The sequence below is a fragment of the Oreochromis aureus genome, linkage group 8 (genome assembly GCF_013358895.1).
Source record: "Oreochromis aureus strain Israel breed Guangdong linkage group 8, ZZ_aureus, whole genome shotgun sequence".
NCBI classification, from domain to species: Eukaryota; Metazoa; Chordata; class Actinopteri; order Cichliformes; family Cichlidae; genus Oreochromis; species Oreochromis aureus.
In genome coordinates, this window is record NC_052949.1 from 16,729,954 (window position 1) to 16,757,381 (window position 27,428).

The 27,428-nt window shown below is 38.2% G+C and overlaps 2 protein-coding genes across 3 annotated transcripts; both read right to left on the reverse strand.

Moving 5' to 3' along the window:
• Window positions 1-7,423: 7,423 nt before the first annotated feature.
• On the reverse strand, window positions 7,424-9,835 carry LOC120441381. Its single transcript, XM_039616106.1, has 5 exons — window positions 9,659-9,835; window positions 8,990-9,196; window positions 8,556-8,727; window positions 8,360-8,435; window positions 7,424-8,255 (listed from the first exon to the last, which is right to left on the reverse strand). Exons 1-5 carry the CDS (start codon window positions 9,830-9,832, stop codon window positions 8,168-8,170), a joined length of 717 nt encoding a protein of 238 aa, XP_039472040.1. The 5' UTR covers window positions 9,833-9,835; the 3' UTR covers window positions 7,424-8,167.
• A 3,729-nt stretch (window positions 9,836-13,564) lies between these two features.
• LOC116324744 (alpha-tectorin-like) lies at window positions 13,565-26,914 on the reverse strand. 2 transcript variants are annotated; one of them, XM_039616102.1, is made up of 26 exons: window positions 26,871-26,914; window positions 26,488-26,549; window positions 26,345-26,368; window positions 26,191-26,205; window positions 25,251-25,366; window positions 24,074-24,352; window positions 23,875-23,970; window positions 23,563-23,728; window positions 22,935-23,335; window positions 22,270-22,846; window positions 21,595-22,178; window positions 20,164-20,716; window positions 19,472-20,070; window positions 18,902-19,059; window positions 18,277-18,677; window positions 17,928-18,124; window positions 17,365-17,760; window positions 16,986-17,269; window positions 16,430-16,704; window positions 16,209-16,328; window positions 15,888-16,072; window positions 15,607-15,767; window positions 15,098-15,349; window positions 14,770-14,929; window positions 14,566-14,668; window positions 13,565-14,468 (listed from the first exon to the last, which is right to left on the reverse strand). In XM_039616102.1, exons 2-26 carry the CDS (start codon window positions 26,531-26,533, stop codon window positions 14,338-14,340), a joined length of 6,279 nt encoding a protein of 2,092 aa, XP_039472036.1. In that variant the 5' UTR covers window positions 26,534-26,549; window positions 26,871-26,914; the 3' UTR covers window positions 13,565-14,337. The 2 variants fall into 2 exon arrangements, with proteins under 2 accessions (XP_039472036.1, XP_039472037.1); XM_039616103.1 differs by having other exon boundaries at window positions 26,488-26,552; window positions 26,871-26,894.
• Between the last annotated feature and the right edge of the window lie 514 nt (window positions 26,915-27,428).

The window sequence follows — 27,428 nt, forward strand, 5'->3', positions numbered from 1 at the left end:
GGGTTTATGGCTTTCATTGTACATTTTACACTAAGATTTTTATTAAATGTTTTATGTGGTTATGAAAAGGGGCAATGATTTTGCAGCAACAACATCTTATTGTTCAGAAAGCGAGGGAAAACACTCTGGACCAGTTAAAGTTGGGCATTTTATCAAGTGTTATCCAGCCAAGCCTTTCTTGTTCTCAAATAAAGTTATTATGTCTTAAAGGTTTCATTTTTCTGGGAAATGAGTGCAGAGGTGACTGACATTTTATTATGGCATGTTATTGCTCACTATGTACAGGGAGTGCAGAATTATTAGGCAAGTTGTATTTTTGAGGAATAATTTTATTATTGAACAACAACCATGTTCTCAATGAACCCAAAAAACTCATTAATATCAAAGCTGAATGTTTTTGGAAGTAGTTTTAGTTTGTTTTAGTTTTAGCTATTTTAGGGGATATCTGTGTGTGCAGGTGACTATTACTGTGCATAATTATTAGGCAACTTAACAAAAACAAATATATACCCATTTCAATTATTTATTTTTACCAGTGAAACCAATATAACATCTCCACATTCACAAATATACATTTCTGACATTCAAAAACAAAACAAAAACAAATCAGCGACCAATATAGCCACCTTTCTTTGCAAGGACACTCAAAAGCCTGCCATCCATGGATCCTGTCAGTGTTTTGATCTGTTCACCATCAACATTAGTGCAGCAGCAACCACAGCCTCCCAGACACTGTTCAGAGAGGTGTACTGTTTTCCCTCCTTGTAAATCTCACATTTGATGATGGACCACAGGTTCTCAATGGGGTTCAGATCAGGTGAACAAGGAGGCCATGTCATTAGTTTTTCTTCTTTTATACCCTTTCTTGCCAGCCACGCTGTGGAGTACTTGGACGCGTGCGTGATGGGAGCATTGTCCTGCATGAAAATCATGTTTTTCTTGAAGGATGCAGACTTCTTCCTGTACCACTGCTTGAAGAAGGTGTCTTCCAGAAACTGGCAGTAGGACTGGGAGTTGAGCTTGACTCCATCCTCAACCCGAAAAGGCCCCACAAGCTCATCTTTGATGATACCAGCCCAAACCAGTACTCCACCTCCACCTTGCTGGCGTCCGAGTCGGACTGGAGCTCTCTGCCCTTTACCAATCCAGCCACGGGGGCCATCCATCTGGCCCATCAAGACTCACTCTCATTTCATCAGTCCATAAAACCTTAGAAAAATCAGTCTTGAGATATTTCTTGGCCCAGTCTTGACGTTTCAGCTTGTGTGTCTTGTTCAGTGGTGGTCGTCTTTCAGCCTTTCTTACCTCGGCCATGTCTCTGAGTATTGCACACTTTGTGCTTTTGGGCACTCCAGTGATGTTGCAGCTCTGAAATATGGCCAAACTGGTGGCAAGTGGCATCTTGGCAGCTGCACGCTTGACTTTTCTCAGTTCATGGGCAGTTATTTTGCGCCTTGGTTTTCCACACGCTTCTTGCGACCCTGTTGACTATTTTGAATGAAACGCTTGATTGTTCGATGATCACGCTTCAGAAGCTTTGCAATTTTAAGACTGCTGCATCCCTCTGCAAGATATCTCACTATTTTTGACTTTTCTGAGCCTGTCAAGTCCTTCTTTTGACCCATTTTGCCAAAGGAAAGGAAGTTGCCTAATAATTATGCACACCTGATATAGGGTGTTGATGTCATTAGACCACACCCCTTCTCATTACAGAGATGCACATCACCTAATATGCTTAATTGGTAGTAGGCTTTCGAGCCTATACAGCTTGGAGTAAGACAACATGCATGAAGAGGATGATGTGGACAAAATACTCATTTGCCTAATAATTCTGCACTCCCTGTATTACAGATACATAAAGAATCTTCTTATAGAGAAGCTAGATTTTATCATGTGACTAATATTGTATTTCTTTAACTATCATTTTAATTTTTTTCAAGGTTTATATGATCTTCTTCACTGTACTAGTTTTACATTTTATAATAACCTATTTTGTGACATTTTGTGATGTGGCTGTGAAAAACAGCAGTGTACTTGGAACAGAAAATATTTTTTATTGTCCAGGAAGGAGGATGAAAAAACCCAGCATTAGTAAAAGCTGAACATTCGATCAAAATCCAAGTGTTATCAAGCCAAGCCTTTTTTGTTCTCAGATAAACTTGTCATGTCTTAAACGTGCCACTCGTTCCTCAAACAAATGAGCACAGGTGTGGTTTATGATCAGTATGAACTGACAGTGACTCATCTGGTAAAATGTTTTGTTTGCTGATTGTGAAATGTAACAGCTAAGAGAGCACACTGTGTACAAAAAAACTTCAAAAGTCCAAAACTGAAAATTTTTATCCTACAAATTCACGTAAGGAACGTTACAGCCTGTCACGATCCTGGGTCTTATGACCCAGTGTTTTGAGTTTTAGTTCTTTTGATGTTTATTGTATGTTTAAGCTCATTAGGTCTCCTATGTTCATTTGCTTATTAGTTCCCCCTTGTGTTTTCAACCCCTGTGAAGTCTCCCTTGCCCTTCATGTGTTTCATGTCTGTGAGTCTTATGTTGTCAAGTTCACGTTGTCATGTCTGTGTCTCATTGTTTCCTGTTTCATTTTGAAGGGTCCTGTGTTCCTATGTTCAATGTTTTTAGTTTTACTCTCTCCTTGTGACGTGTTATGTTCATGTGTGTCAGCTGTTTCTCCATGTGTTCCCACTTCCCTCATTATCCTCCTGTGTGTATTTAGTCCGTGTGCTTTCAGTCATTCCTTGTCAGGTCGTCTGCTCATCCACGTCCACAACTTCAGGTTGCCATGTCAGTTCACCATGTTTAAGGTTTTTTCATGTTTAGTTTTAGTTCACCCAGTTTAGGTTATTGTTTAGTTTCACCTATGCCCTTTGTTTGTACCTGGTTTCCTAGCCTCAATAAACGGCTTGTTTTTTGTTAAATCCACGTCACGTTCAGTTTTTGGTCTGCGTTTGAGTCCTCTCTTGCAAACACATACAGTCTGCCTCAGCCAGACTGTGACACAGCTCATTTAAAAAAACAAAAAAAACCCTTCCCTTGTTTTGTTTTTTTTCCAGCTGATACAGTGGCAGATTGATTCATATTTGGCCAGTCAGGTAGCTTCTGGTTAGATGGAAGAAACACATACTCAAAATCCCCCTTGGTTTTGATGCACTTATAGCTCCATGACACATCCTAGAATTTATCAACAGAACATATTTTATTGCATAGTTTCGTTGCAGATGTTCTTATCTGCAGCAAGACAGATAAGATCTGTGAGATAAACTTGTTAAATATAAGCTTTTTAATGATTTTCAAAATTTCAACACTTGCTTGATGATTATTGACAAGCATAAATAGTAACATGTAACTATATTTAAATGTCGCACAAACATATCGCATATAATGCAAATGTAATTTTATTTTGTAAGTTTGGTGTTGGTTGAGAGAGAGGGACAAGGATATGGTCTCTAAAATGTAGTATGTATTGCACGGGAAGCAGGCAAACACATTCATAGATGTCCCTCATTTTCATATTATTGACATTTATTATTGCAACAATTATTTGCTTTGTATTGCAGTATTAGTAGTATGCAGTATGCAGTATGTAGTATAGACATCACATTTTGGGTTGTCTAGACCAAAATACTCAATTTTGCTCTACAAGGGCCTGATATCCACTTACAAGGACATTATGCTGCCACTGTTCTATTGAAATTTAAAGCAAATGTCCTCGTATGTGGACATAATGTGGAAACATGTGGAAACAATAATCAAGTTTAAAAAAAATAAAAAATAACGTAATTCCTTGTTTTTACATTCATCAGGTCCCAATCAGCCCAAATAGCAAAGACAAATTAAAAATGATAGAGTTCGGGTCTTAGGAGGATACTGCATATATCATTTTCTTTAGATTTAAAGAAAATGTACTACATACCTTACCATAAATACAGAAACACACCTCAAACAAAAAGCCACTCAGATGAAAAATTACAATTAAAAAATTCTGAATAATGAATGATTTAAAATTATTGATCCTTTTTTATCTGGTTAGTTCCTAGACCAAAGTTTTGGCAGCGAGCCTTTTGACCAGCAGGGTTACCAGCATGCTGGCAAGGCTCAAAGTGCCTAGCAGGGCCAGGAGAGGTGTCAGCTGGCCTAAAGCACTGCTCAGTTGCATCACTGGGTAAACTTTATGTCATCTATAATAATATAAGTTTGAAGGCATAAGAGCTTCAATGTACTTCTGCTACCTGGCCTTGAAACAAGTAGTCCAAGTGAGATGGATGCAATATCATGCATCCATGCCATGATACCATGATAGATTTCTTGTTCAAACAGTTTATTCACTTATTAGAGAAGTAGCTTGGGAACTCAGTAAGTAGGAACAAAAATAGTTTAAGGACATTTTCTCAAACAAAGAGGATTTCATCATCTGCAGTTGATAATACAGGCTAAGTAAAGAGCTGCTACATCAAAAAGAAATCAGCAGATCCAGAAGGTATGATACTGACTCTTTTCATCTATAGAGGTAGAGGTACACTTCATGTACTCATTAGCATAAAGTTCAAAAGCCTGCATTATGGTGCTTGGTGCACACTAGTTTATTGGGCATCTTTTATTGAGAGTGGTTATACCACTGTTGTTGTATAATTAGGTTTAAGAGTCTTTCATATGTTTGACATCTAGCTAAAAATGGTTAAAAGAAATGTTAATGAAATAAGTAAGATTACAAATCTGGATGAAATGTTTTGGAAAACTCAGGAATGTACCAAATAACTCACATTTTAAACACAGTTTGAGGAATAAGTGCTGCCAGATATTTATGAAGCACAGAGTAATACACACAACCAGAAAGGACTGTGGGTGTTTTGGGGCAAAGAAAATCCACTTATTGTTACAATTCTACAGAACCACATCATTAAGATATTATATCATGTGCACTGGCTACCAGAAACATGTATCAAGAATCCCTGGACCAGTGTTTATCAGTAGAGGAGCTGTTAACACAACATATTGTTTAATTTGAATGTAAGATGTGGATTAGGTTTTCAGGGTTTTTAAATTGAACACAAGCCTCGCTGATGTTTGAACCAATTTTCCACCATAAACAACTCTTCCTTGAGATATTTTTTAGATTGGACTGTATCGCGTTTTTACTTTTGTTGCTCAATGTGAGCTCCCACGTAGCAAGCACACACTCAGAAATTAAAGTACAGAAATGTACCTATAGGGGTACAACTGGGGTGGTACCCTCTAAGGTACCGTTCTGTACCCTAAACTGTGGGTACTGATTTGTACCCTTGTAATTTGTACCTTTTACACGTCAAACCTGTACTTTAAAGGACAAAGTTGTACCCTTAGTATAAAGTACAAAAAGAACCCCTAAAAGGAGTACAAAAATGTCTTTCTAAAGGTTCAGTATCTACACACAGATTTCCTATATTTTTCCTCTCAAGATTTGAAAAATTGAAGATACAAAGTCAAAAATACTTGTCACATTTATTACCTTCTTAAATACATTACTTAACTGTTACATACAAACTGTTATCAACAGAGTATGTGTCATAAGCTGCAACATCAATTTCCTGTCCAGGTTTTCGCAACGTCCATTCACTATCAACTCTAACACTGTATGAATGAAAATGGTTGTCATATAACAGAGGAATGAGAATTTTTCCACAAAAGATCCACATTGTGTCAATATTAAATATGTACTTAATTTGCCAGAACAGAGGAATCTTCTCTGAATGCAGTACATCAATGACAAACACATCTCTTACACAGTATTTGACACTGTTCACAATTACTTCTGACACACGCTGGAAAGCTTTCTTAGCACTATCAACTTCAGAAAAGCCACAATAGACTGTCAGTGCTTGTTGCAGTTCCAGTGGTAATGACAAAAATGGTGTAGTCACACTTTTTCCAAAAACATTTTCAAATTCACCAAGTAAACTTTTGTTAGAAAACTCCCAGCACTGTCTGAACTGATGTCTGTTGCTCAAAGTTGTAGCAATGTTCATAAAATTTCTACAATTGCGGGACAACGTTTTGAAATACTGGTGCTTACTTTCAAATCTCATACACCATAACAAACGTAGAGGGCCGAACATTTCAATCAGTCTTGCATAGTGGATTAAATAATGACACTTTGGTGTAATTACATCCCCAAATACACTTTTCAGTTTTGTGAGAAACTCATGGACAAGCAACTTCAACAATAAAATATTCTCTTTTTCGCACTTTTTAGCCATTACAATCTCTGTTATTTCACGACATAGAAGAAAAACATGCCAATATTTACAATTAGGTGGCACACGGTCTGCCATCAGAAATGGCAGCAATCTGAACAGGCACCACTTTTGAGATGCTGATCCAACAATACCAACACTCTGAAGTCTCTCTGATAACTGTACTGGTTTGTTTGTTTTGTCATTCTGACCAATGGGCATTTTTTGCAATTCTTCATTGATCTCTCTAATTGTAATATGCTTCTCAGTGTGGGCTTTACAAATCACTAGTTTCATAACTAGAGGAACTACACCTTCCAACAGATCATGCATTACATCAGGTGGTAAAGCTTGCGTAACACTGAAATAACTCAGTCTGTCAAAAGGACATGAACTATTTACACCATATATTGTTTTATCATCCGGAAATTCTTGGATTCGTGCAAGATGATACTGGTGAACCTCTGATGTTCTTAAAACAAAGCTTTCTTCCTCAAAGGATTGTTTCATATCTTCATAAGAAGCCATGCAATACCGACAAATTCTACCAGTGTTAAATGACATAGAAAAACCACCAATCATGTGAGCTGATAAATTATCACAAGATAAAGTTGCAAGAGCAGCATGAATAGTGTGTTCAGTTTTATCAATGGTAAAAGTAAAGCCATCAGTGGAAAGTTTTTCCAAATCATCAAGCAAAGGTTTAAGGATAACATGCCAACCACACCGCTTAACGAAAGAATAGCGTACCAATAACGCTAGATGAATGTGTCTCTGCTGAGAAGTGTACCTTTTGTCCAAATTGCCTACAGTGTAATAAAATGCACTAAGTTTGTGTTTGGATCGTTTAGATCCTAGGGGATTAAGTACTTCAAATTCATCCTCATAAAAATGGAGTCGCAGTGCATTTGGGTTATCCTTGAAGAATTGATGATGTCTGAAGATTTCTCCATCAGAGTAATCTGTTAGAAATTCATCAGTTTCCGAATTGCCACTTGAAAAATGTGATCTTGTATATCTTCATGAGAAAGATAATTTTTAGCACCTTATCAACAGGCACATATGAATACGAGCCAACTGTATGACCCACAGAGTCTCTTAATTTGCAATGAACAGGCTCTGTCATGTTGAGCTTTGATTTGCAATGTTCTTTGACCAAATAAGGAGATCGAATAGCTGTTGAAGCCTTCTCAAAAATTCATTTGAATGCAGGACATTTTTAAGCTCTGGACACAAAGACACGTCAAGACCCATTTTCTCTAAATGATATGCTATAAAAGCATCGTAGTTCTCCTTGAAAAAACACATCAGAAAATTTACGTCTTCCACAATTTCTTCCTGAACAGAGACTGGTAAAGAATTTTTCTCTCTGCACTTAAGAATGAACTTGAAAAGATTGTCTCTGAAATTTATCAAAAATTCATCCCAGGATGGAGGGGTTTCAATATTTTCAGTTATGTCATTTGCAAATTCATTTGGGTGTGGACTGACTACCTCCTGCTCATTTTCATCTAAGTCTTTATGGGGACACAACACCTGTTCTCTGTGTTTCCTATACACATGTCGTCTGAAAGATTCATATTTTTTGAAGGAAGAACAGCAGTCACTGAGTCCACAAGTTATATCAAAATTGGCGTCATGGGAATGAATAAGTCCTATGTGCTGAATAAGCTTTGTCAAACTAAAGGTTCTTCTGCCACATTTGGAGCACTGATATGGCTGAGGCATGGTGGTCAATACAGAAGATTTATTTGTCTGGTGACTGTGATTGGCAGAGGCCGGTCCTCACCCTCATCTATTTTCACAATGTACTTTTGGAGAAAAATCAGGGTGTTCTTCAGATGTTTTGGGTAAGCAAGGTTGAAGACAAAATACAAGCAGAAAGAAGAGATGATTCCTTCAAAAATACACGAGGTTCTGCACACTTCACTGCCATCCAACTTCACAATGTTTGGAGCGCTTCTGGAGAACACTGGTTTCCAGTCTTCATGAAGTAGCTGAACAGTTGGATAGGGGGTTTTAGGATGAACCTTTGAAGTCAAAAGAGAAGGTAGAGGAAAGCAATATCTTAGTCTCTTAACAAAAGATACATTTGTTTTCCTTTTATATAGACTAAATATTTTAATACACACACCTCTCCAAGTATGACAAAGAGATCCAGTTTCTCCTTGAAGACGTATGGCAGGAAAGTGCAGCCCTTGTGTCAAGATCTGCAAAAAAAAAAAAAAAAAAAACACAAGATCACCCATGCATTTTATCTGGCATTTCTGGTTACCTATAAAAATTATATAAAATGGAAGCCTTGAAGTTAAAAAAAAAAAAGCAAATACCTGGTAGGTCATCAGTGAGAGCCTCCTCTCTTGCATCAAGGTAGAGCTGGTACAGTGGGGTTTTCCCTCGTGTAAGGTCAATCACCTTTGCTGCAACACATGAGAGCCCTTCACGAAATCGCTGGCTTACATTACCCGTTGTTGGTTGGATCCACCTGAGTTCGTTGCACAGCTACAAGTAAAAAATTCATTTTCAGTACAAAATAACAGTGTATGAAAATGAAATAATCTAAAGTTGATATTAATTATGTATGGTGCTGCATAATTATTTTTTATAGAATTTAACAACAATACTGTAAGAAGTTACATGAACATACAAAAAAAAGGAAAGAGGACAGATGAAGAAAGCAAGGTCAAGGGCAAATAAAATTTACTACTATAAACATGTTAAATGTGACAGCTATTTCCAAGTTCAATTCAGCTTTCTGACTTACACCAGTAGGCATCCCTAAGAAGGGGTACTTCTTCAACACATCCTCCACAAGCATACCATCTGCAATTTCTTTTTGCCGCCAAGCAAACGTTTGCTGCATACGGTTATGAACCACCATGGTATCTGGTTGCATCTTCTGATATTGGCACTGTAAGACCTTTAAGTGGGCGTCTATGGATAATAAATCCTCTCCTTGGACGCATGGTCCCTTGAAAGAAAGCAAGAGTGAGAAGAGAAAGTCAAAACAGATTAGAAACCCAACATAAGACTAAATATACAATTAGAGCTGACACGATCTGTGCATCACAAAGAACTCGTATCGGTTAAAGTTAACCGATACCATGAACCAATATTTAAAATATGGAAACTCTGAAATAATTTCACATAAAATCTTAATTGTTAACTTGAAATTTTAGTTTTGGAGTCATATTTAAAATGTTTTTGTTTTTGTTTTTAAATCTAGTTCACCCTCTTTTAGCGCCTTCCAATTAATAATTTTTGTGAGGTAGAAGTATTAGCACTGGTACTTTGTATTAGCAAGTGCTCTAATCCAAGTATTGGTATTGTTTCGGTTTGAAAAAAGGGGTACAGTTGCATCCCTAATCCTTAGTTTTAGATGTAATAACAGATGCAAGAACATTTTATAGCTCAAGATGTCCCTCACACCAACCTGACAAACATTTCTCTGACTTGTTCGTTGACATTTATTAGGCTGCCCTCTCCTCGTAGAACCAAACTTCTCCTTACAATGCCTCACTGCCTCACTGTCGACTAGTGGTGCCCGCTCTGATTTGAATTTACGTCTCAAAGACATATGCCATGTGTGCTTGTTGAACAGAAACATAAGTTACTGTAAAACAATCTACACAAAATACACCCAACAAAGAATCAGTAAACATACTTCATACAAACCTACTGAGAGGCTACAGATTGTCTTACTAACAAAACAAGATCGAAAAAAGCTTCACTTTTACTTTGTAATCTTGAAGGAACCTTATGCAAATTTTAAATTTAACTTACATAACCATTTCCTCACAATCCTTGAGGAAAGGATACTTCATTACCAGCGTCTTCACAGCTTACACATATTCAGAATTTGTGGGATACCTGTAATATCAGAAGAAACATAAGTGTTAGAGCAACTGCTGACAAACTTTATCAAGTGTCAGTTATTGTTTCTTAGTAATGTAGCGTTTATTTTCAATATGACAGATTCAGCTTTTTCTAAAGCAACAAGCTAACATTACCCTGATTAACTTACATAGTATACTGTGCCACAGCTTCATATAGAACTCTGATTATTGTGTGTCTGTCCCTTGGATTTTATGGCACGGTTCTTTGTTGTCCAGTTTTAGTTGCAGATTTTTGGAAATCTTGGAATTTCAAAAGAGGCTGGCAGTCTCAAAATATTTTCATTGCTGTGAAAACAGTTAAGTGTTTGTTTTATTGCATGAATTGAAGTATAAAACACTACAGTAACAATACATATGGTAGAAACAATGATCATATTAACTAAATCCTAAAAGTGCATAACGGCCAACATGTATGCTTCAGACATACTAACTTCATTATAAATAAGAAAATACCTTATTGAAGTTGACGAAGTAGATGGTTGCCAGTCTTCTGGAGAGACAGTCTGTAGAGTCAGCGTCACTGAAGATTCCTTCATCCTTGACACAAATTGGTTGAATTTAACCTGCTTTTTGAAGGATCCTTGGAAAAGGTATGCAACCATAGTCTCAGTAAGACCGCAGTCAACTGTGTCACCATCAACCTCATTGTCTGCAAGATAAATGGTAGTACAAACTCTAAATTCCATCTAAGGATATTTATCACCACATTTTTACATGGGTAAAAACCGTATATCACACACATTAAAACCTTTTGTACAACTTCTTTCAGTTCAAAGAAATATTCATTAAAAAATCAGTAAATAAAATAAAATAAACCAAATTTTAGAGTGAATCCTCTCGATATGCAAAGTTTTCATTTTAAATTTAGATGTTTGTTTGGGACTACTGGACACAGGAGAGCAGAGTCTGAGCATGCTTTTGTGCCCTTTCAAGTTTGGAAGAAAAAAAAAAGACTAGAATGCTGTAATTTGTTAATATTCACTACTAAGGTGACTCCTTTCTCCAGATTTCCGACAGTTTCTGCCGTCTGTTCTTTCAGACCGATTACTTATAGCGATAACACCCACAGGACTGTATTACAAGCTCAGATTACACGCTGAAAAAGTTCCCACATTGCTTAAAACGCGACTATCAAACCCCAGCTGCCACCCTTGTTATACCCTTGTTATATTTTAAACAAGTGCGGTGTCAAGATATTTCCTTTAAACGTTATATTCAGCCGCCCATGTGTGTTGATGGCCTTGGAATGGATGTAAAAACGTGATTTTATTAAACCATTAATACACTAACTGTAAACTGCATTCAGCTACCAGGGAATCAAATTTCGCGCTGTTCCGCTGCGCAGGGGTTACCGAACCCATAGACTGTGGCCGAACCACATATATAAGTTCAAACTTATACAAATACTATGTGTACACATTTTTCATTTTTCAGAACTGTGACCTCAACTTTACACATGAAACGTTTGTAAAAACGTTTGTAAAAAGACATAATTTGAGCTAAGAGAGTGCCGAAACTAGCTAAATTGCTAATATACGTTAAGCTAGGCTAAACCAATAATTAGTAATTACTCTACGTTTTTCTTTAAATAAAACTTACCTCTGAAACGCTGAGCTTCAGCTTCGGTGACATCTAAGCCCCACTCTTGTATTTTTGTTAAGAGTTCCTCGGTTGAAAGTGAACAGAGCACACCAGGACTTGCAAGTTCATAATCCATCTCCGTCTGTTGATAAAACAAAATGGCACCTGTGATCTTGTTCTATATAAATACAATTGAACTGAATTAAATTACAAACTCTAAGTCTTGTAAAATTTAAATTGCTATTTTAAAGTCTTAGAAATGTAAAGTATTTTATCAGGTGATACATGGTGGATTTTCCCTTCTCTTAAACATGATGATGTTTTCAGTGTCTTTTTAAGCTTATTTGAAGTGATTATTTGTAGTTTTCGAATTTTTCACAGCCTTTTCTGTCATTTTAAAAGAGCACACAGAGTTGCAGGTTTTATTTTAGAGCTGAATAAAGAGACAAACTCTTATTGCATACATATAAGTCTTGCATGAAGGGGGACAGTGGCTGCATACTAACTTTTAATCTTCTTTTGTTTTGTTGTAAAGAACTTCAGGGTCTCCACCAGGATGGGTGAGCCCATTCACACAAACACTTTTTTGTCTGGGTTTAGGATCTTGCCCATGCATGGCTGGCATGCATACTGGAGCAGCCAGGGATTGAACCATGCATCTGCTCTACCTCCTGAACTACAGCCATCCTGTGGTTGCATATGTTTTGTCAGTTTTTATAAGGAAACAATTAAAAGCTGGCATACTAAACCTGCCTCATAAACAAAGATGTTACCAAAAATGTCAAATGTTTGAATTGTCATAATCAAATCAGTATTAGATTGGCAATAATAAACCTGTACAGATTAGGTACAAAAAAATGAACTACCCAACATTTAAATAATAGAAATCAAGGCAGAAACGAAATAGAAGCTATTTCAATCAGGAGAGATAACCTGGAAGAATTTAACATGATTTATTGAGATAGAGACTCTGATGATGGTTGTATTGTTTTTCATTTGCCTTTGTGATCTTTATGATTCTGAATATCTACCATGCAGATTACATGTAACACCATAGTAACCAGGAAATGACTAATTGATTTTCTCACAGTAATTCTTTCATTTTCATTTACTGAGAAATGAAACTAATATCAGTCACAAAATATAATCAATAACATAATCTTTGTAATTTAGCTTTGATAAAAATAACATTTATCCAAAAATGTTCGAGCGGCAATGATGACAATGTTATATGGATGATATAACATTGTAATATATAACTCTTATGTATTTACGTCACCAATTATTGTACACCATTAGCCTACTTAGAGAAAGAACAGGTGCTTAGTTGACACGTGCAGGCTCAAGTTATTCATTGCTCCAGTGACAAGTTGGCTTTCACCCAACCCAAACATTCCTGGCTTTGAGTCAAAGTACACCCAGTGCAGGAAGCGTCTTGGACACAGTCCAAGACTGTGTGTGTGTGTGAATCCACACACATCCTTGTGTGTACCTTTAAGATATATCTTAAAGGTACCACCTGCAAACAAAGGAGCACAGATGTGGTTAACAATCAATGAGCAACAACTAAAACTGTGTTATTTAAGAGATCATTGTTACTTTCTGTTTCAAATAATAAGCACAAAGGTTTTAACAGATGAGTCACTGATTTGTTCACTAATTGTGACAGCAAATATAGCACATTGTGTGCAAATAGCTTTAGCTATAAAATAAATCCATAAAAGTATCGCTTGTTACAACTAAGTGCTAAAGATCAACTTCCTAATTTGGCCTTCACCTTCAATAACAGTATGACTAAGTGACACTTTATTTAACAACACATTTCATTGCATATTCTTACTGGGGAAAAGAAATAGGCATTGTTCATAATCAGATTTTTATTAAATATTATGAATTACTTTAATGATTTGTGATACATTTAGGCAATCATTTATTAACTTTTATTTCAAATGATAAAATGAAGCAAAAATAGTAATCATGTAATGATATTAAATTGTAGCTCAAACAGTAGGTACCCAGTTTATTGTATTGCACATATTACTTTATTTTGTAAATCCATAGTAGTGCTGGTTGAGTGTCTGAGAGACAAGTATATGGTCCACTACATGCATTAGTTAATCCTTAGAGAATTTAGACTAGAATATGTTTTGCATGAGAGTTAGGCAAACAAGTTCACATCTGTGTTATATTATATTGATATTAGTGTGTCTCAAGTTCATTTTACATGGTAGTTCTTCACAGTCATTTGCTTTACACTGCATTGTCATGCAGAATCAGAGTCAACATCAACTTATCTAAGTTATGAGTTGATTATTGTTCTGGCTTGATTTGCCCCTCATTATCCATCATTATGTTAAATATGACACAGATTTAATTATAAAAATCTACACACAGAAATCAAGGACAGAATAATCTTATCAGCAAACAGTGAATACAACAAGAAGATTCAAACTATAACATCCTGCATATTTTATCCCATTTACATTTAAAGCAAACTTACTACACACCTTACCACAAGTACAGAAACACTCCTCAAGAGAAAGGCCACTCAGATGAAAATACAATCGAAAAGTAACTGAATAATAAATGATTTAAAAAAAATATGGATCATTTTTCATTTTTTTTTTGGCAATTTCTAGACTGGAGTTTTGGGAGCAAACTGTTTGACCAGCAGGGTTACCAGCATGCTGGCTAGGATCAAACTGGCTAGCAGGGCCAGCAGAGGTGTCACCTGGCCTTGGCCACTGCTTAATTGCATCACTGGGTCTGCAAGAGAAGAACCAAAGTTTATGTTTAATGTGTCCATAAACTTTATGGCATCTATAAAAGTACAACGTGAAGAGACATGACAGCTTCTATGTACCTCTGCTTCCTGGCCTTGAAACAAGCGGTCCGAGTGAGATGGATGAAGTATCATGGAAAGATGCGTCCCTCCGAACTCTCCTGTGGTAACCCGGGTAACAGCGCTGAGGGGAAAAAAATGTTTAGAGGCTTCTGCTAATTTAACTGTTTCTAATTTATAAGATAAGAATGAAAAACAATAAGAATTAAAAACATTGGTACATACAGCTGTACAATTGTTGTGTCTCAAAAGACACAGGTGGACCCGGCAATGAAGGTAAATGGATGAATAGTTGGAAAAAGTGAACATCCTGAAGGAGAATCGAGCCTCAGTGGAGATACCGTTCTGAATCAGCTCTACCGTTCCATCGGCTTCATTGGGACACCTGGAAGACAGGCAGATGTTTAAATATCCCAGATTATAAAGCAAAGCAGCAGAATTCATTATGAGAAGAATTGGTGGAGAAACTGAGGAGAGGTCTGTCTGGGGCTGATTCTTTCAAGTTTTTAAATAAGTATGCTAAGACAAGGTGATGTTGCAAAAGTTTTCCTACTCTGCAGTAATAAGATCCCAGCGGACGGGGTAGTTTGGCGTGTTGACTGGCGTGGCCCAGCAGGAGTCCAGAACGGTGGAGATCTGGCTTTGATCCACTCCTTCTGTTCGCACCTCCACATATAACCTCTGATTTATTTCCATTTCTATGTTTGTGTCACTCGTGAAGGGGAAGCGGAAGCCAGGGTCCCGGAAGGGGATCATTCTCATGCTGTAATGTCCTTGACCGGTTGCAATCTTCTTCCTAATGATGCTATAAAAAACACAATAATGCTACAAATGAGTTCCTTACTAAATGATGAAGATTATTAACATGCATGAACATCAAAAAGTGTAATGTTAATGTGCAGCAATGTTTTTATTTTGTCTCATTGTCAGTATTGTGATCTTAAAGCACTAGGTTTCAAAATAAGTTCCCAAGGGATGCCTGGAGTGCACATTTAACTACATAAAACACTAAGTAAGTAAGTATTGTATATCCTGCATAGGAGATGGTATTATTATTATTACCTTTCTACAGGATTGATGCCCACAGCCATAGACAGGGCCTGATTCAGAGGGTATTCGCAGCAGAAACGCAGACTGATGCTCCTCTGGCGGCTGATAAGACTTCCATGAGGATCCACAACACCCTGGATGGTGTTCTCGTACATGAAATGTGTTCCGTTGCTCTAAAATTAAAAAAACAAAACATTACAAATTGAATATGATGTCATTTATTATATAAATGACAAGACATGACATGTATAATAACGGTGACTATCCGTAATATTTTGGTTTTGTAACTGTACCCTGAGTGCTGTCCCACACAGATGGTTGTCATTGTCAAAGTGGAACACCAGTCGTCCATACTCAAGAGTCCCATTGCAGGATTCATCTCGGAGATGGAGGGCATCAGAGTGAAACCCAGCCTCAAAAAGCTGACAACGGGAAACAGACATGGTGCCTGAACTACTGGCACAAGTGATGCTTGAGTCTGTTAATACAAGTTTTAAAAGAAGAACAAGAAAACAAATAACTAACAAATCCAATTTTTCTTGTACAAACTGCACTGCAGTACCATTGCCAATGACCTAAAAATAAAACAAGGATTAAATAGGAGCTTCCTTCACCATAGCTGTCATTGTTGCCTCGGTGGTGGTGTTCGTCACAGAAGCAGCCATAGACACCGTCCTTCTTACCACACCACTCGTACTCTGTGCAGTCCAGCTGTTCACAGGGGTCTGACTCCTCTGCAGAAGAAGAGGGACAAGGATACAATAAAAGAAAAACCTGTTAAGCTCTATCAAAAGACATCAAAAAGACATCACTTAATTATCCAGCACAAACTTACCACACAACAAACCAGAGCGCCAGTCAGGGATTACTAGCCCCAGAACAGAGCAGGTTCTCTCATAGGCTGAGACAGCGGAACACAGCATGCCATTGGCTGGAGTGTAGAGGCAGAGGTCGTAAACACAGGAAGTGAAAAATGGCTCGGGGTCAGAGTGCAGGTGGCAAGCACTGAATGGACCGGTGGTGTTGGTGATGACACTGCAGAGTTGGGAGTATTCTTCTCTAAAGGTGCAGTCATTCAGTCCATCATCATCTTCATCAGTGGAGCCACATCTGGAAAAGACATTATATGTTTAACACTTTGGGAAACTTTGTGTACTTTGGTAAAATGTCCTGTACATATACACTCCCAATTCACACTCAACACAACAGTACATTTATTATTTTTACTGGGATGTAATATATATGCTGTTGTCCTTAAATGTACTGCTGTGTTGTCCATAAAATGTCCATAAAATCTTCTCATTCAAAGCAAGACATTATGTTATATGAGTTGATGAAGGTCAACAAGACTCTATTTTTGGAATATCCTAAAGAAGTTCCAAACAACTCACCCTGGTTGGCTTCTTGTTGACTTCCAGCTCTGTCCAAAGTCATTGTCATTTTGTGCCGGTGTGCCAGTGGGTGAGACTTTGTCATCCCCAGAGTCGCCATTGAAGTTTCCACACATACCTGTGACTCTGTTTTGACGGTTTTGGGCGATTCTTACCAACAAAGTACTCTGGCCATCAAACTGGACCACCAGGTCAAGTGCATCGACGATTATGTAGCTGCCTTCTCTTACCACCTGAGCTAAAGTTCCTGCAGTGGTGGGAAGAGACACTTCTCCTCCATTTACCTGGAAGAACAAGAGTTATGAGAGACATGCGAAGTGAGGAAGTGCCTCCTATGCAAGGGCTGATATGAGATTAACGTAGAAAGCTTAGTATGTACCATTGCTCTTTTATTGGGTCCAATCCTGATGTGCACACTTTCTGGATAATTTGAGAGGTATATGTCCACTGCAGACACAAATGACACACGGTTGTTTCCACGGTGATTGTTGGTGGCTATCACCTGAAACTGTGTTTCGTTAGTGCCATGGTTTGTGCTCTCAGTGATGATGTAGGAGCAAGTTCCCTGGAAATGAGCCACTGCTCCATCAAAGGTGATGTAGTGTGGATCCCCCCACACAGTGCAGGTGGACATGGCATCGTAACAGCCCAGCTGTCCGTCTCTGATGGAGCACTGCTGTGCAGGAGTGCAAGACTCAGTAGAACATCGCAGGTCATTGGGAGCGTGACATTCACATCTGTGTGAGCAACCGTCTGTCCAGAAGGACTCGCCAGCCTGTGTGAGAAAATGTAACAAAGGGAAGAAGTTTATAGTAAAGTCCACCATGTATTTACTGTTGCCAAGCTGTCATTGTTAATTATCTGCTCAAATCAGTTATGAAATTAAAACCTTTAAACTATATCCCTCTTTTATATAGCTCTATGGTTCTTTGTAGAACTTACATTATAGTAGAATCCATTATGCTGGCATCCACAGTGTGCCACTGGGACACAACTGGTTCCACTCCTGCGGTAGCCTTCGTCACAGAAACATCCCTCAGAGCAAGCCTGCTCACAGGTGGAATCATTGCTCCTGGCACAGGTGTGGCCACAGTCAGTACCACACAGCTCATAATGGCTGTTGACTGGACAGTCCAATGCTAAGCAAATAAGAAAACAAAACATGGATGTCAGGTGGTTAAAAAACATTAAACTTAGACATTGTATTTCAAGACACTTACAAAAAAATGTATTTTATTGTCTTGCACTTAATAATACAGTATATGAGCGACACAATGACAGGTTGACTCACTGCAGGTGGTGTTTTGTCTCCAAGGGTAGATTCGAACATTAGCAGAATGACAGGCTCTAACATATGTTTCAAGAGCCCTGCAAAGGAGGTCATGGCCTTGATTTCCTGCCACACACACGTCAAACACACAGTCACTGAAATATGGTGCTGGGTGCACCACCTCATGGCAGAAACTGAAGGGCCCATCAGCTGCCTGGATCACCTCACACTGATCTCTAGCGGGCTGTTCATTGGCACATCTCGGACATGATGAGCCACATCCATCACTGCAGGTGTAGTTGCCTGGCACCTTCCAGGCTTGCCCAAACTCATCTGGAGATGCTACTGTTACTCCAGATGGGGTGTAGAAGTCGTCATTTGAATTTCCATTAAAGTTTCCACAAAGTCCGCATGTTTTTCCCCTTTTGATGAGAACAGTAAGATAAAACAGACTCATTGGTTTTACTGCAGGGAGGATTATCAATCTTTTGGGACACCCCAAAAGACTATTCTGAACCAAGAAGAATCCTTTACATTGGAATTATGTCATAAAATTGTTGTGGTGCACAACTATGAACTCTTTTGCAGGGGTGAGTGTGTGAGTCATGAAAACAGCTGATTGTGAGCAAAGATGAATGGCAAATACCTGTAATTTGGAGGCACAGTGATAGAAACTGTACTCCATCCATCGTACATGACGCTTAAGCCAAAATCAGTATTGACAATTGTTTGAAATCCACTGGCAAAGATAGATACTTGACTTCCATTCAAGAAAATTGGTAAATTTTGTGTTATTCCATTTACCTAGGACATGGGAAGAAAAAATTAGGAAAAACAAAAATATTTAATTTTATTCATGTGCCCTTTATCCGTAGTCATATGTAAGCACTAAACAAATGTGATGGCAACAAAATGACCAACAGCACATAACAATTATTTACCAATAATATCTCACATTTGGTTATTTCTTATTAGTGTCCCATACAAGTATAAGCGATAACTCATTGTTAAAAAAAAACAAACACTCAGTGACACTCCCTAGTGAAGAAATTGTGTAATTGTATAACTGTTTCCAGACTAATTTATCTTTAACATTTGACTACAGCAGGCCATGAGGTCTGTCTCATGGTAGCTTCATCTGCAACTGTCTGTGGCTTTAAATTTTGCTTTTTAAGATGTAAAATATGAGTAATTGCTCAGAAACACTTCAGCTCACCTCTACAACACCCCTGTTGTCTCTTGACATGTGCAGATGATAGCCCCACACATTCACGAAAACTTCAGCTGTGACTGAGACTGTAAACCCATTCCATGGTTCATTTTTAGCTTCCACAGAAAACTGATTGAGGTCATCAGTGGCATTACAAAGGGTCACCAGAGTATAGCGACAGGTTCCTTGGAAATCATAGGCCTTGTGATCAAAGGTGAAATAGTGAGGGTCTCCAGAAGCATAGCAGGTGCCATGAGGGTTGGGATGGCAGCCAAACTCGCCCTCCACCACACGGCAGGACTCCTGGGGGCCACAGGAGTTGGGAGTACAGCGGACGTTCCCTGTAGTGCCGTTACAGGCACACAAGCTCAGGCATTCTTCACCATCCCAGAACTGCTCACCACTTTCGCGATAGCGTCCTTGGTGATAACATCCACAAGATGTTGGTGGAACACACTGGTCGCCATTGAGAATAAAACCATTGTTACACTGACAACCCTCCTGGCACACAGTATCACAGGTGAAGGGGAAAGAGAGGCTGGGGCAAGCAGAAGGACAAGTTGTTCCACAGAGTTCATAATGGCTGTTTGACGGGCAGGTTAGTGCTGGAGAAAAACAAACAGGTTAATATAAAAAAGGCATTTTTAAACATTTGGAGATCTTGGCTAGAATTAATTCAAAAATACTTGAATTCTTACCACAGCCAGTTGCATCTCTCCATTGCCCTAAGGCAACACCCTTCTGTTGACACATAAGTGCATAATCTCGTAGGGCATCACACAAAGTTGATGCTGGATCGTTAGAGCCCCTCATGATCTCCACACATACATCCACCTGCTGCCTTGGGTCAACCACAGACCAACAGGGTACAAATGGCCCATCTGGTGATCTGAGAATGCCACAGTACTGGCTAGAATTAAAATCGGTCCTAGAATCACGATCTTGGCTTTCCACACAGTGAGCAGCCAGAGAGCCATCTCGCCAGCTGTCTCCAAAGTCCTGAGAGCTGTTGACCAGGACACCATTGGGTGTGCGGAAGTCGTCATGTGGATTACCATTGTAGTCACCACAGAGTCCACCCAGTGAACGACTGTAGACACCAGGAGCAGTGACACGGACAAAGTGAGGCCAGACCGTCTGCACAGTTACACCAAAGGAAGTGCGAATGATGACACTGCGCAGGCTGCTGTAGAAGATTTGGATTCCATTGGACCCAGTGCTGAAAGGCAGCCTGATCAGCTGACCGTTAACCTAAAAGGCATTTAAACAGTCATAATAATAATAATAATAGTAAGAGGAAGAAGAACAACAATAATAATATTAATAACACTTTCAAGCAAGGACCATGTTAGGTACTACATAACAAATAAAGAATGAATCATGAGCTTCCTGATTGTTAATGAAGTGGTCATCTCTATTTCCCAGGTAAGTCCTGATCTTGGTATTTATTATAGATAATGGTTATTTACCAAAGAACCAGCTGGGAGCTACTATATTGATCTTTTTTAATACTTACAATATCCAGATTGACTCTTAGAGCTAAGTGGTATCCCTTGATGGCATTTAAAAACTGCAAATGCTTCCCTGTTCTCTTCTGTTTAACCTAGATATTGACTGTTTTAATTTATTATGCTTTAAAGTACTATTTATTCCAACTGCTTCATTATAAATTGTATTTAGAAGTAAAATAAAATTCTACTGATATTATTTTTAGTACACTATAAAACAAGGAATTCATCCTGAGAGGGAAAAAAAACAATTTAAAGCTAAATAAGAGTATTGAAAAGTAGCCTTTCCCAGTTCATATTTTCTAGGGCGTCACATTCCAGTTACAATGAAAACGACAATGTAGAATAATGTTCAGATAATTACAGGCTGATCTCTACTTAATAATTCACTGTTAAGGCACCCTATCTTCTAAGTATTTTTAAGTAGATCATTATTGTCTACTTTACAGTCCATAAACCGGAGTTATTAATGGTACTTGTATACGACTTTATCTTATCAGGTCATTCCTGATTTGTTTCCCACTGTTTCTTTCTCTAAGCAAGTCTTTATGTTATTTTTTGTGTTTTTCATTATGACACATTTATCTACAATGATTGTTTAATTGTATTTCAGTCATTTACCTGAACTTTGCCATTTATTTCCATCTCAATGGTGACCTGTGTCCCCTCTGCCTCAAACTTTAGCACATTGGAAAAGTCTTGCTGGCCTCTTGGCACTTTTTCTGCTGTCACCGTGAAGTTTGGGTGACTGGACAGTCCCATAACTTTGGCAAGTGTCAGTCGACACGCCCCAGGATATTGGTATGTCAGTCCATCGAATGTCTGATATGACCCTGGGCCTCTGATCCAGCATGTTTCATAGCTATTTGGTCTGCATCCTCTTTCTCCATTCTCCAGCCCGCATGATTCAAATGGCCCACAACCATGAGGCTGGCAAGTCATGGAGCCATAACTGCAGCTACAACGTCTCCCACAGTTTTCGTCTAGTATTACAGTTTGTCCAGAGCGGTAGTAACGGCCCTCAAAGCTGCAGCCACACTCAGCGTGAGGGACGCAGACCCCACCACTGAGGATGTAGCCTGAATCACAGATGCAGCTTTCCTGAGAAGGTAGAGGGCAGTTGTGGGTAGAGTTGGGATTGACACAGGTAGCTGGGCATCCTGTGCCTTCAGACTCAAAGTGGCTGTTGGCAGGACATGGGATTTCTAGACAGAAGAGAACACAATTAATCTGACATCAGTGACATTTTAATACAATGATATTTTGAAATAATTTGAAATAAAGTGATTAACATACCACAAAAGCCAGGTCTCCTCCAACTTGGTAGCTGAATACCATTTTGTTGACACTGACTTGCGTACACGGTTAAGGCTTGACAGAGAATAGGTTGGTACCCTCCTCCTAGACACAGATCATACAGACAACTGTCCACAAAGGACTGTGGAGGAAGTTGTTGATGGCAAGCAGCAAAAGGTCCAGAAGTGCTGCTGAGGATACCACAGTGGTCAGTGTTGCTGTACAATGCTGTCTGTTCTGCAGTGCAGCCAGCACAAGCCAGACCTGCACACTGTGGCCCACAACCAGGCTCATCATCCCCAGATGCTTGCCAGCTGTTAGCAAAAACCACATCAGAGCTCACAAGCTCGCCCTGGCGTGTGCGAAAGTCATCTTGAGGTTGATTGTTGAAGTTTCCACAAAGACCGCATGTTGCATTCTGGTAAGTGTAGGGCACGCTGATTTGGACATAACTATATGCATCATAGGACACCATTAAGCCAAAGTCAGTGCTGACGACCACAGAAAAACCAGACTGATAAACTTGCACGGTGCCATTGCTAAGGGAGAATGGAGTGGCTGCAAAGTTCCCATTAACCTGCAAAATACCAGCAAATAAAGGAAGTAAAACATACACATCACAAACACATATCACCGTAAGTACAAACTTGGTCCTTGTTGCATACCTTCGCCTCACCATGATGTCCTTTGACAAGCTCAATTGTGTTATTGTAGACATGCACTTTCACCAGTCGTGTCCAAGAAACGTGAGTACTACCTCTGTGCTCATTCTTGCCCTCTACTCTGTAGTAGGGCAGTCCACTGTTACATTGCTCAGAGAGAACATAAGTGCAGGTACCCTGAAAGTGGAACACTGTGTCATCAAAGGTGTAGTAATGTGGATCACCACTTATGGTGCAGGTGCGTCTCTGCACTGTCTGGCATGAAAACTGAAAGGAAGTTGGCTGGCAGATCTGTGAAAAGGAGCACGGCTGGTTGTGGCACTGCAGGCCTGATGAGGTACAGGTGCACCTCTGCGCACAGGTACTGTCACTCCAGAATGAATCACCACGCTGCACAGGTAGACCTGTGAAAAAAAATAGAAAAACAAGTACTTTAAGTGTGTTTACTTCAACTTGAAAACATTCCTACTACTCCAACAGTCTTAATTTTTATATTTTCTGTTATTATTTTCACAGAGTGGAAACCAAAAATAAATGGATAGAGAGGGTGGTTGTCATTTACTATAATAATACTCTTCTCATAGAATAGAATCAGCTCACTATGGTGATTATCCTCTAATTCAGGCCTTACCATTGAAAGTACAGCCTGTTGATCCATGGTCTGTCCTGAAGGCCCAGCGACCGGGCACATGGACGTTGCTGCTGAGACGGAAATTTGAGAACTCTCCTGTTGCGTTCTCTGAGAATGATCCAGGGATGGAAAAATGGTGAGTAGAATGGATTGTATCATATCCAGCCTGAAAATGACATGTCACACTGTTAAAAATGATTGTATGCATTTATATATTTATTTGAATGCATTTCACTTAAAGTAAGAAATGGCCACAAAAAATCTATTGTAAAAAATATGTTTTTATTATATTATATTTTAAATGGTGCCAACCTGTATATAACGTGTTGTGTAGGCTATTTCCCCATAGTTCATCAGCACAAACGAGTACTGGCCACCAGATATCAGGACAGCTTGGACTGTTGTTTGCTGAAAAAATGCAACTTCTTGTTTTTAAAGCATATATAGTATATATAGGCATAATACTCATATACTTCATATTGATTGCCTAATTTAGTAAGAGTTGACTTACTGTTCCAGTCATTGGATAATATGCCACCTGATACCAAGTTGCAACAAAGACCCAGTTTGCATTAAAATTGAGTCCTGGAAAGTATTGATTAATGTCCTGTGTAGCTTGCTGGAGAACACTGCCGCTAGTGTATTGGTTGTAGTAGATCTGACCATTTCCTCTGTTGTCTAAATCTGTCCAGAATGGAGCGATGATGTCTCTGGATCCATACATTGGAAATCGTTGGGGTGACCAACTAGAGAATGATTCATAAAAGGTCAGGTCTCCATTGTTGTTTACCTAGAGAATAAAAACATTATAAAAACAGCAAAAATCACATATCAACTTTAGGCAGGAATACACTTCAGACACAGGCGTTGATCTGTCTCGATACACATTGAATACTCCGGGTAAGGAAATCCTAAAAAGTTGATTCTGTTCATCTCAACCTAACATTTTCAATAGGAGAAACGTTTGATCACTCATCCAATTGTCCACTGGCCTGTAGGTGTAGATAGACTGCTGAATCCTAGCCTGGCGAGGTTGCTCTTCTGATGTTGTGCCATTTGCTTCGACAGAGGTTGTTTGGTTTCCCCAATGTATAAATCTCTGCAATCCTCCTGGCACTTAACAGCGTACACTATGTTACTCTGTTTGTGCCGGGGACCTAATTCTTGGGGTGGACCAATTTTTGGCGCAGCGTGTTCTGGGGTTTAAAAGCCACAGAGACACAGTGTTTACAGAAAATAAGTCTCAGCTGTCCCGATACTCCTGACACATGCGGGATCACTACGGGTTTTCACTTAGGCAGCGTTTGTCCTCTCCTGGATTGGCTGGAGCTTTCTTTGGGTGTCTTACCAGCTTTGACAAATGTCCAGCTGGGATAACCACATTTACTCAGGGCCTTCTTCTATTTATTTTGGTATTGGATGGAAATCACAAGTAGGCAGCCTCAGTGTGTGGGACTTAAATGCACTCTACCTCATATCAGTATTTATCTTTTTTTTAATAGTCAACATATATTTAAGTAAAGTAGAAATTGAAGATAAATTGTTATTTTCATGACAGCAGATTTTTGTATTTTCTTTTTTACACATGTACAATTCAGTTCTGTTGTTGTAACTGGTTTGCCAACCAGAGAATGAACATTTTATACTTCTGCATTTTGTTTAAGTTTCCCCAAAAAAATTTTACTCACATAAATCTGATTATACGTCTGTCCAAAATACAGAAAGGGACGCTGTAGGACAATAAGAGGAGAACTTCCATCGTCTGACGCAGGGCTTGTTGTTCCAGATATTGGGTAGAGGGTACCTTAAAGAGTATAAAAGGATTTGCTTCATTATTTTCCAGTTTTAAAATTAAACACTGTATCCAAAACTCCCTTTCTTAATAAATACCGCCCTAATTCCCAAAAAGTTGGGACACTGTAAAAAATGTAAATAAAAAAACAATGAAGTTATTTGCAAATCTTAGAAACCCATAGCGTATTTGAAATAAGACATAGATAAGAGTTTCAACTTAGAACCGTATCACTTCATTTGGTTCATTACAAATTTGATGGTAGCAACACATCTCAGAGAAGTTGTGATATTGGCAACACAACACTTTGCAAATCATTACACATCTAGTTTTTGTTTAGATTTAATAGATTTTACACTTTTTTGGAATTTTGGTTGCACAGCATGAACAACCAGAATAAACCCTTTTGAAAGTATTTTGGTCTGTCATAGCAGGAATAGTAGGAGGTGGTGGCCTCAGACTGAACTCAGATCAGATTATTCTAAAAAGCTATCTGATGAGGTAAGTCTTATATTAAAATGATCTGCAGCTAAAACAAGGTGGAAAAGTTTGCATTACTGTTAGTAAAGAAAGCTCTTAGTGTTTTCTGTCTATGGAAAAGTGACTTTATTTCTCTCAGTACCAAGCATTGCTGTAGATTACTATAATTCTTGTATAATATTATTGTTGTTGGTTTATAAGAACTGCACTTGTTTTTACATGCTTGTCTAATGGCAGCTGTATAATATAAATATAATGCAATATAGTTGATACTAATGATAAATAAAGACACTATATGTGTCTAATACACAATATTGTCTTTAAAGTAACTAATTTTAAAAAGTATATTAACTCACCTGATGCCACAGGATCTGTGTCAACACACAGAATTAAATACAGAAATAAGTACATACACACATGTATACATACAAAAAAAAGTTTAAGGCTACTCGTTATTATTTTTATTATAGAGTTATAGGTTATAGAGAGGTTATCAAAACTTTCACTTACTTGTTGTCTGAAGACTCACATGGTCTATCAAAATAAACACATATGTTTGAATACAAATCTGAGAATCCTCACATCGTTAAACAGCAATCAGCTAATCAATATAAAAACAATAAGTCATTAGGCTGATTTTAATTAATACTCACCTATAATCACCAAAAGCAGCAAAAACAATAGGGGTTGACCCGCCATAGCTCAAAAGTCAAACCTGCTGAACAATAATAATAAATTACAATAAATAAATAAAAAAATATATATTAAAAGCATTAAGTGGGCATACACTATGTATATTTACACAATTTGTTAAGCAGCATGTAGAGCAGAAGATGTTTTAAAGTTTAAATGTTGATAAGCACTGAAATACTCCCAGCTAGTAATATAGGCATCACTGTACAATATGAGTGAAATCCAGACATGACTTTATTAATTTAACTGTAGACATAATTTTTTTTTTTAACATATAATAATATAAAACTCTCCTAGAGAAATCTGAAAATGATTTTTAGTTTAAACAAAATAACTTCATTACCTTGTCACGTCTTCTTTGGCACATATACATCTCATGTGAAGTTGCAGGATTCCCCGCAACAATGCTTTTATACTGCCAGCACTGGCACAGTTCCAAATGTTCTTTGTCTTACCTCTAAGGTGCATTATATACTCGCAAAGCACATTGTTTCCTCATAACAATGTATCATACTTTTCTGTATTCAGAATATTAATCTTGGCTGAGTTCATGTGCTCATTAATAGAAAAGGAGATGTAATGTAACAAAGGTCTGAGTAAGGAACTGTGGGATAGTATTTGTTTCAGATAGGTTAATCTTTGACAATTAAAATCTATATCGTCTAATTTGTCTAGTAACAAAAACATAAATTAAAAAAACTGAAGTTTGTTTGGTTTTTTTTACTTTTTATTACTTTTTTTATTGGTGTCAATAACAAGTTGTGTTTCCAATCCCATCTGGATGTCTCAAAACTATTGCAGAGACTGTGTGTCTACATAGTTATGGTTTTGTTTTGCAGGGTTTTAAGATAACATTTCGTCTACGGGAAATCTGCTTTCAACACAGTGTGTGAGAACAAAA

What these genes read in the sequence shown, in the direction of transcription:
- LOC120441381 (XM_039616106.1), bottom strand. Translation starts at nt 9,832, where the DNA reads ATGTTTCTGTTCAACAAGCACACATGGCATATGTCTTTGAGACGTAAA. An exon ending in GTCAGAGAAATGTTTGTCAG is followed by an intron (nt 9,197 to 9,658) that starts GTTGGTGTGAGG and finishes CTTTCTTTCAAG; the next exon opens with GGACCATGCGTCCAAGGAGA. An exon ending in TCTCACTGATGACCTACCAG is followed by an intron (nt 8,436 to 8,555) that starts GTATTTGCTTTT and finishes TTTTTTTTGCAG; the next exon opens with ATCTTGACACAAGGGCTGCA.
- LOC116324744 (XM_039616102.1), bottom strand. Translation starts at nt 26,533, where the DNA reads ATGGCGGGTCAACCCCTATTGTTTTTGCTGCTTTTGGTGATTATAG. An exon ending in GACCCAATAAAAGAGCAATG is followed by an intron (nt 17,270 to 17,364) that starts GTACATACTAAG and finishes TTGTTCTTCCAG; the next exon opens with GTAAATGGAGGAGAAGTGTC. An exon ending in TGTGTGGGACAGCACTCAGG is followed by an intron (nt 15,768 to 15,887) that starts GTACAGTTACAA and finishes TTTTAATTTTAG; the next exon opens with AGCAACGGAACACATTTCAT.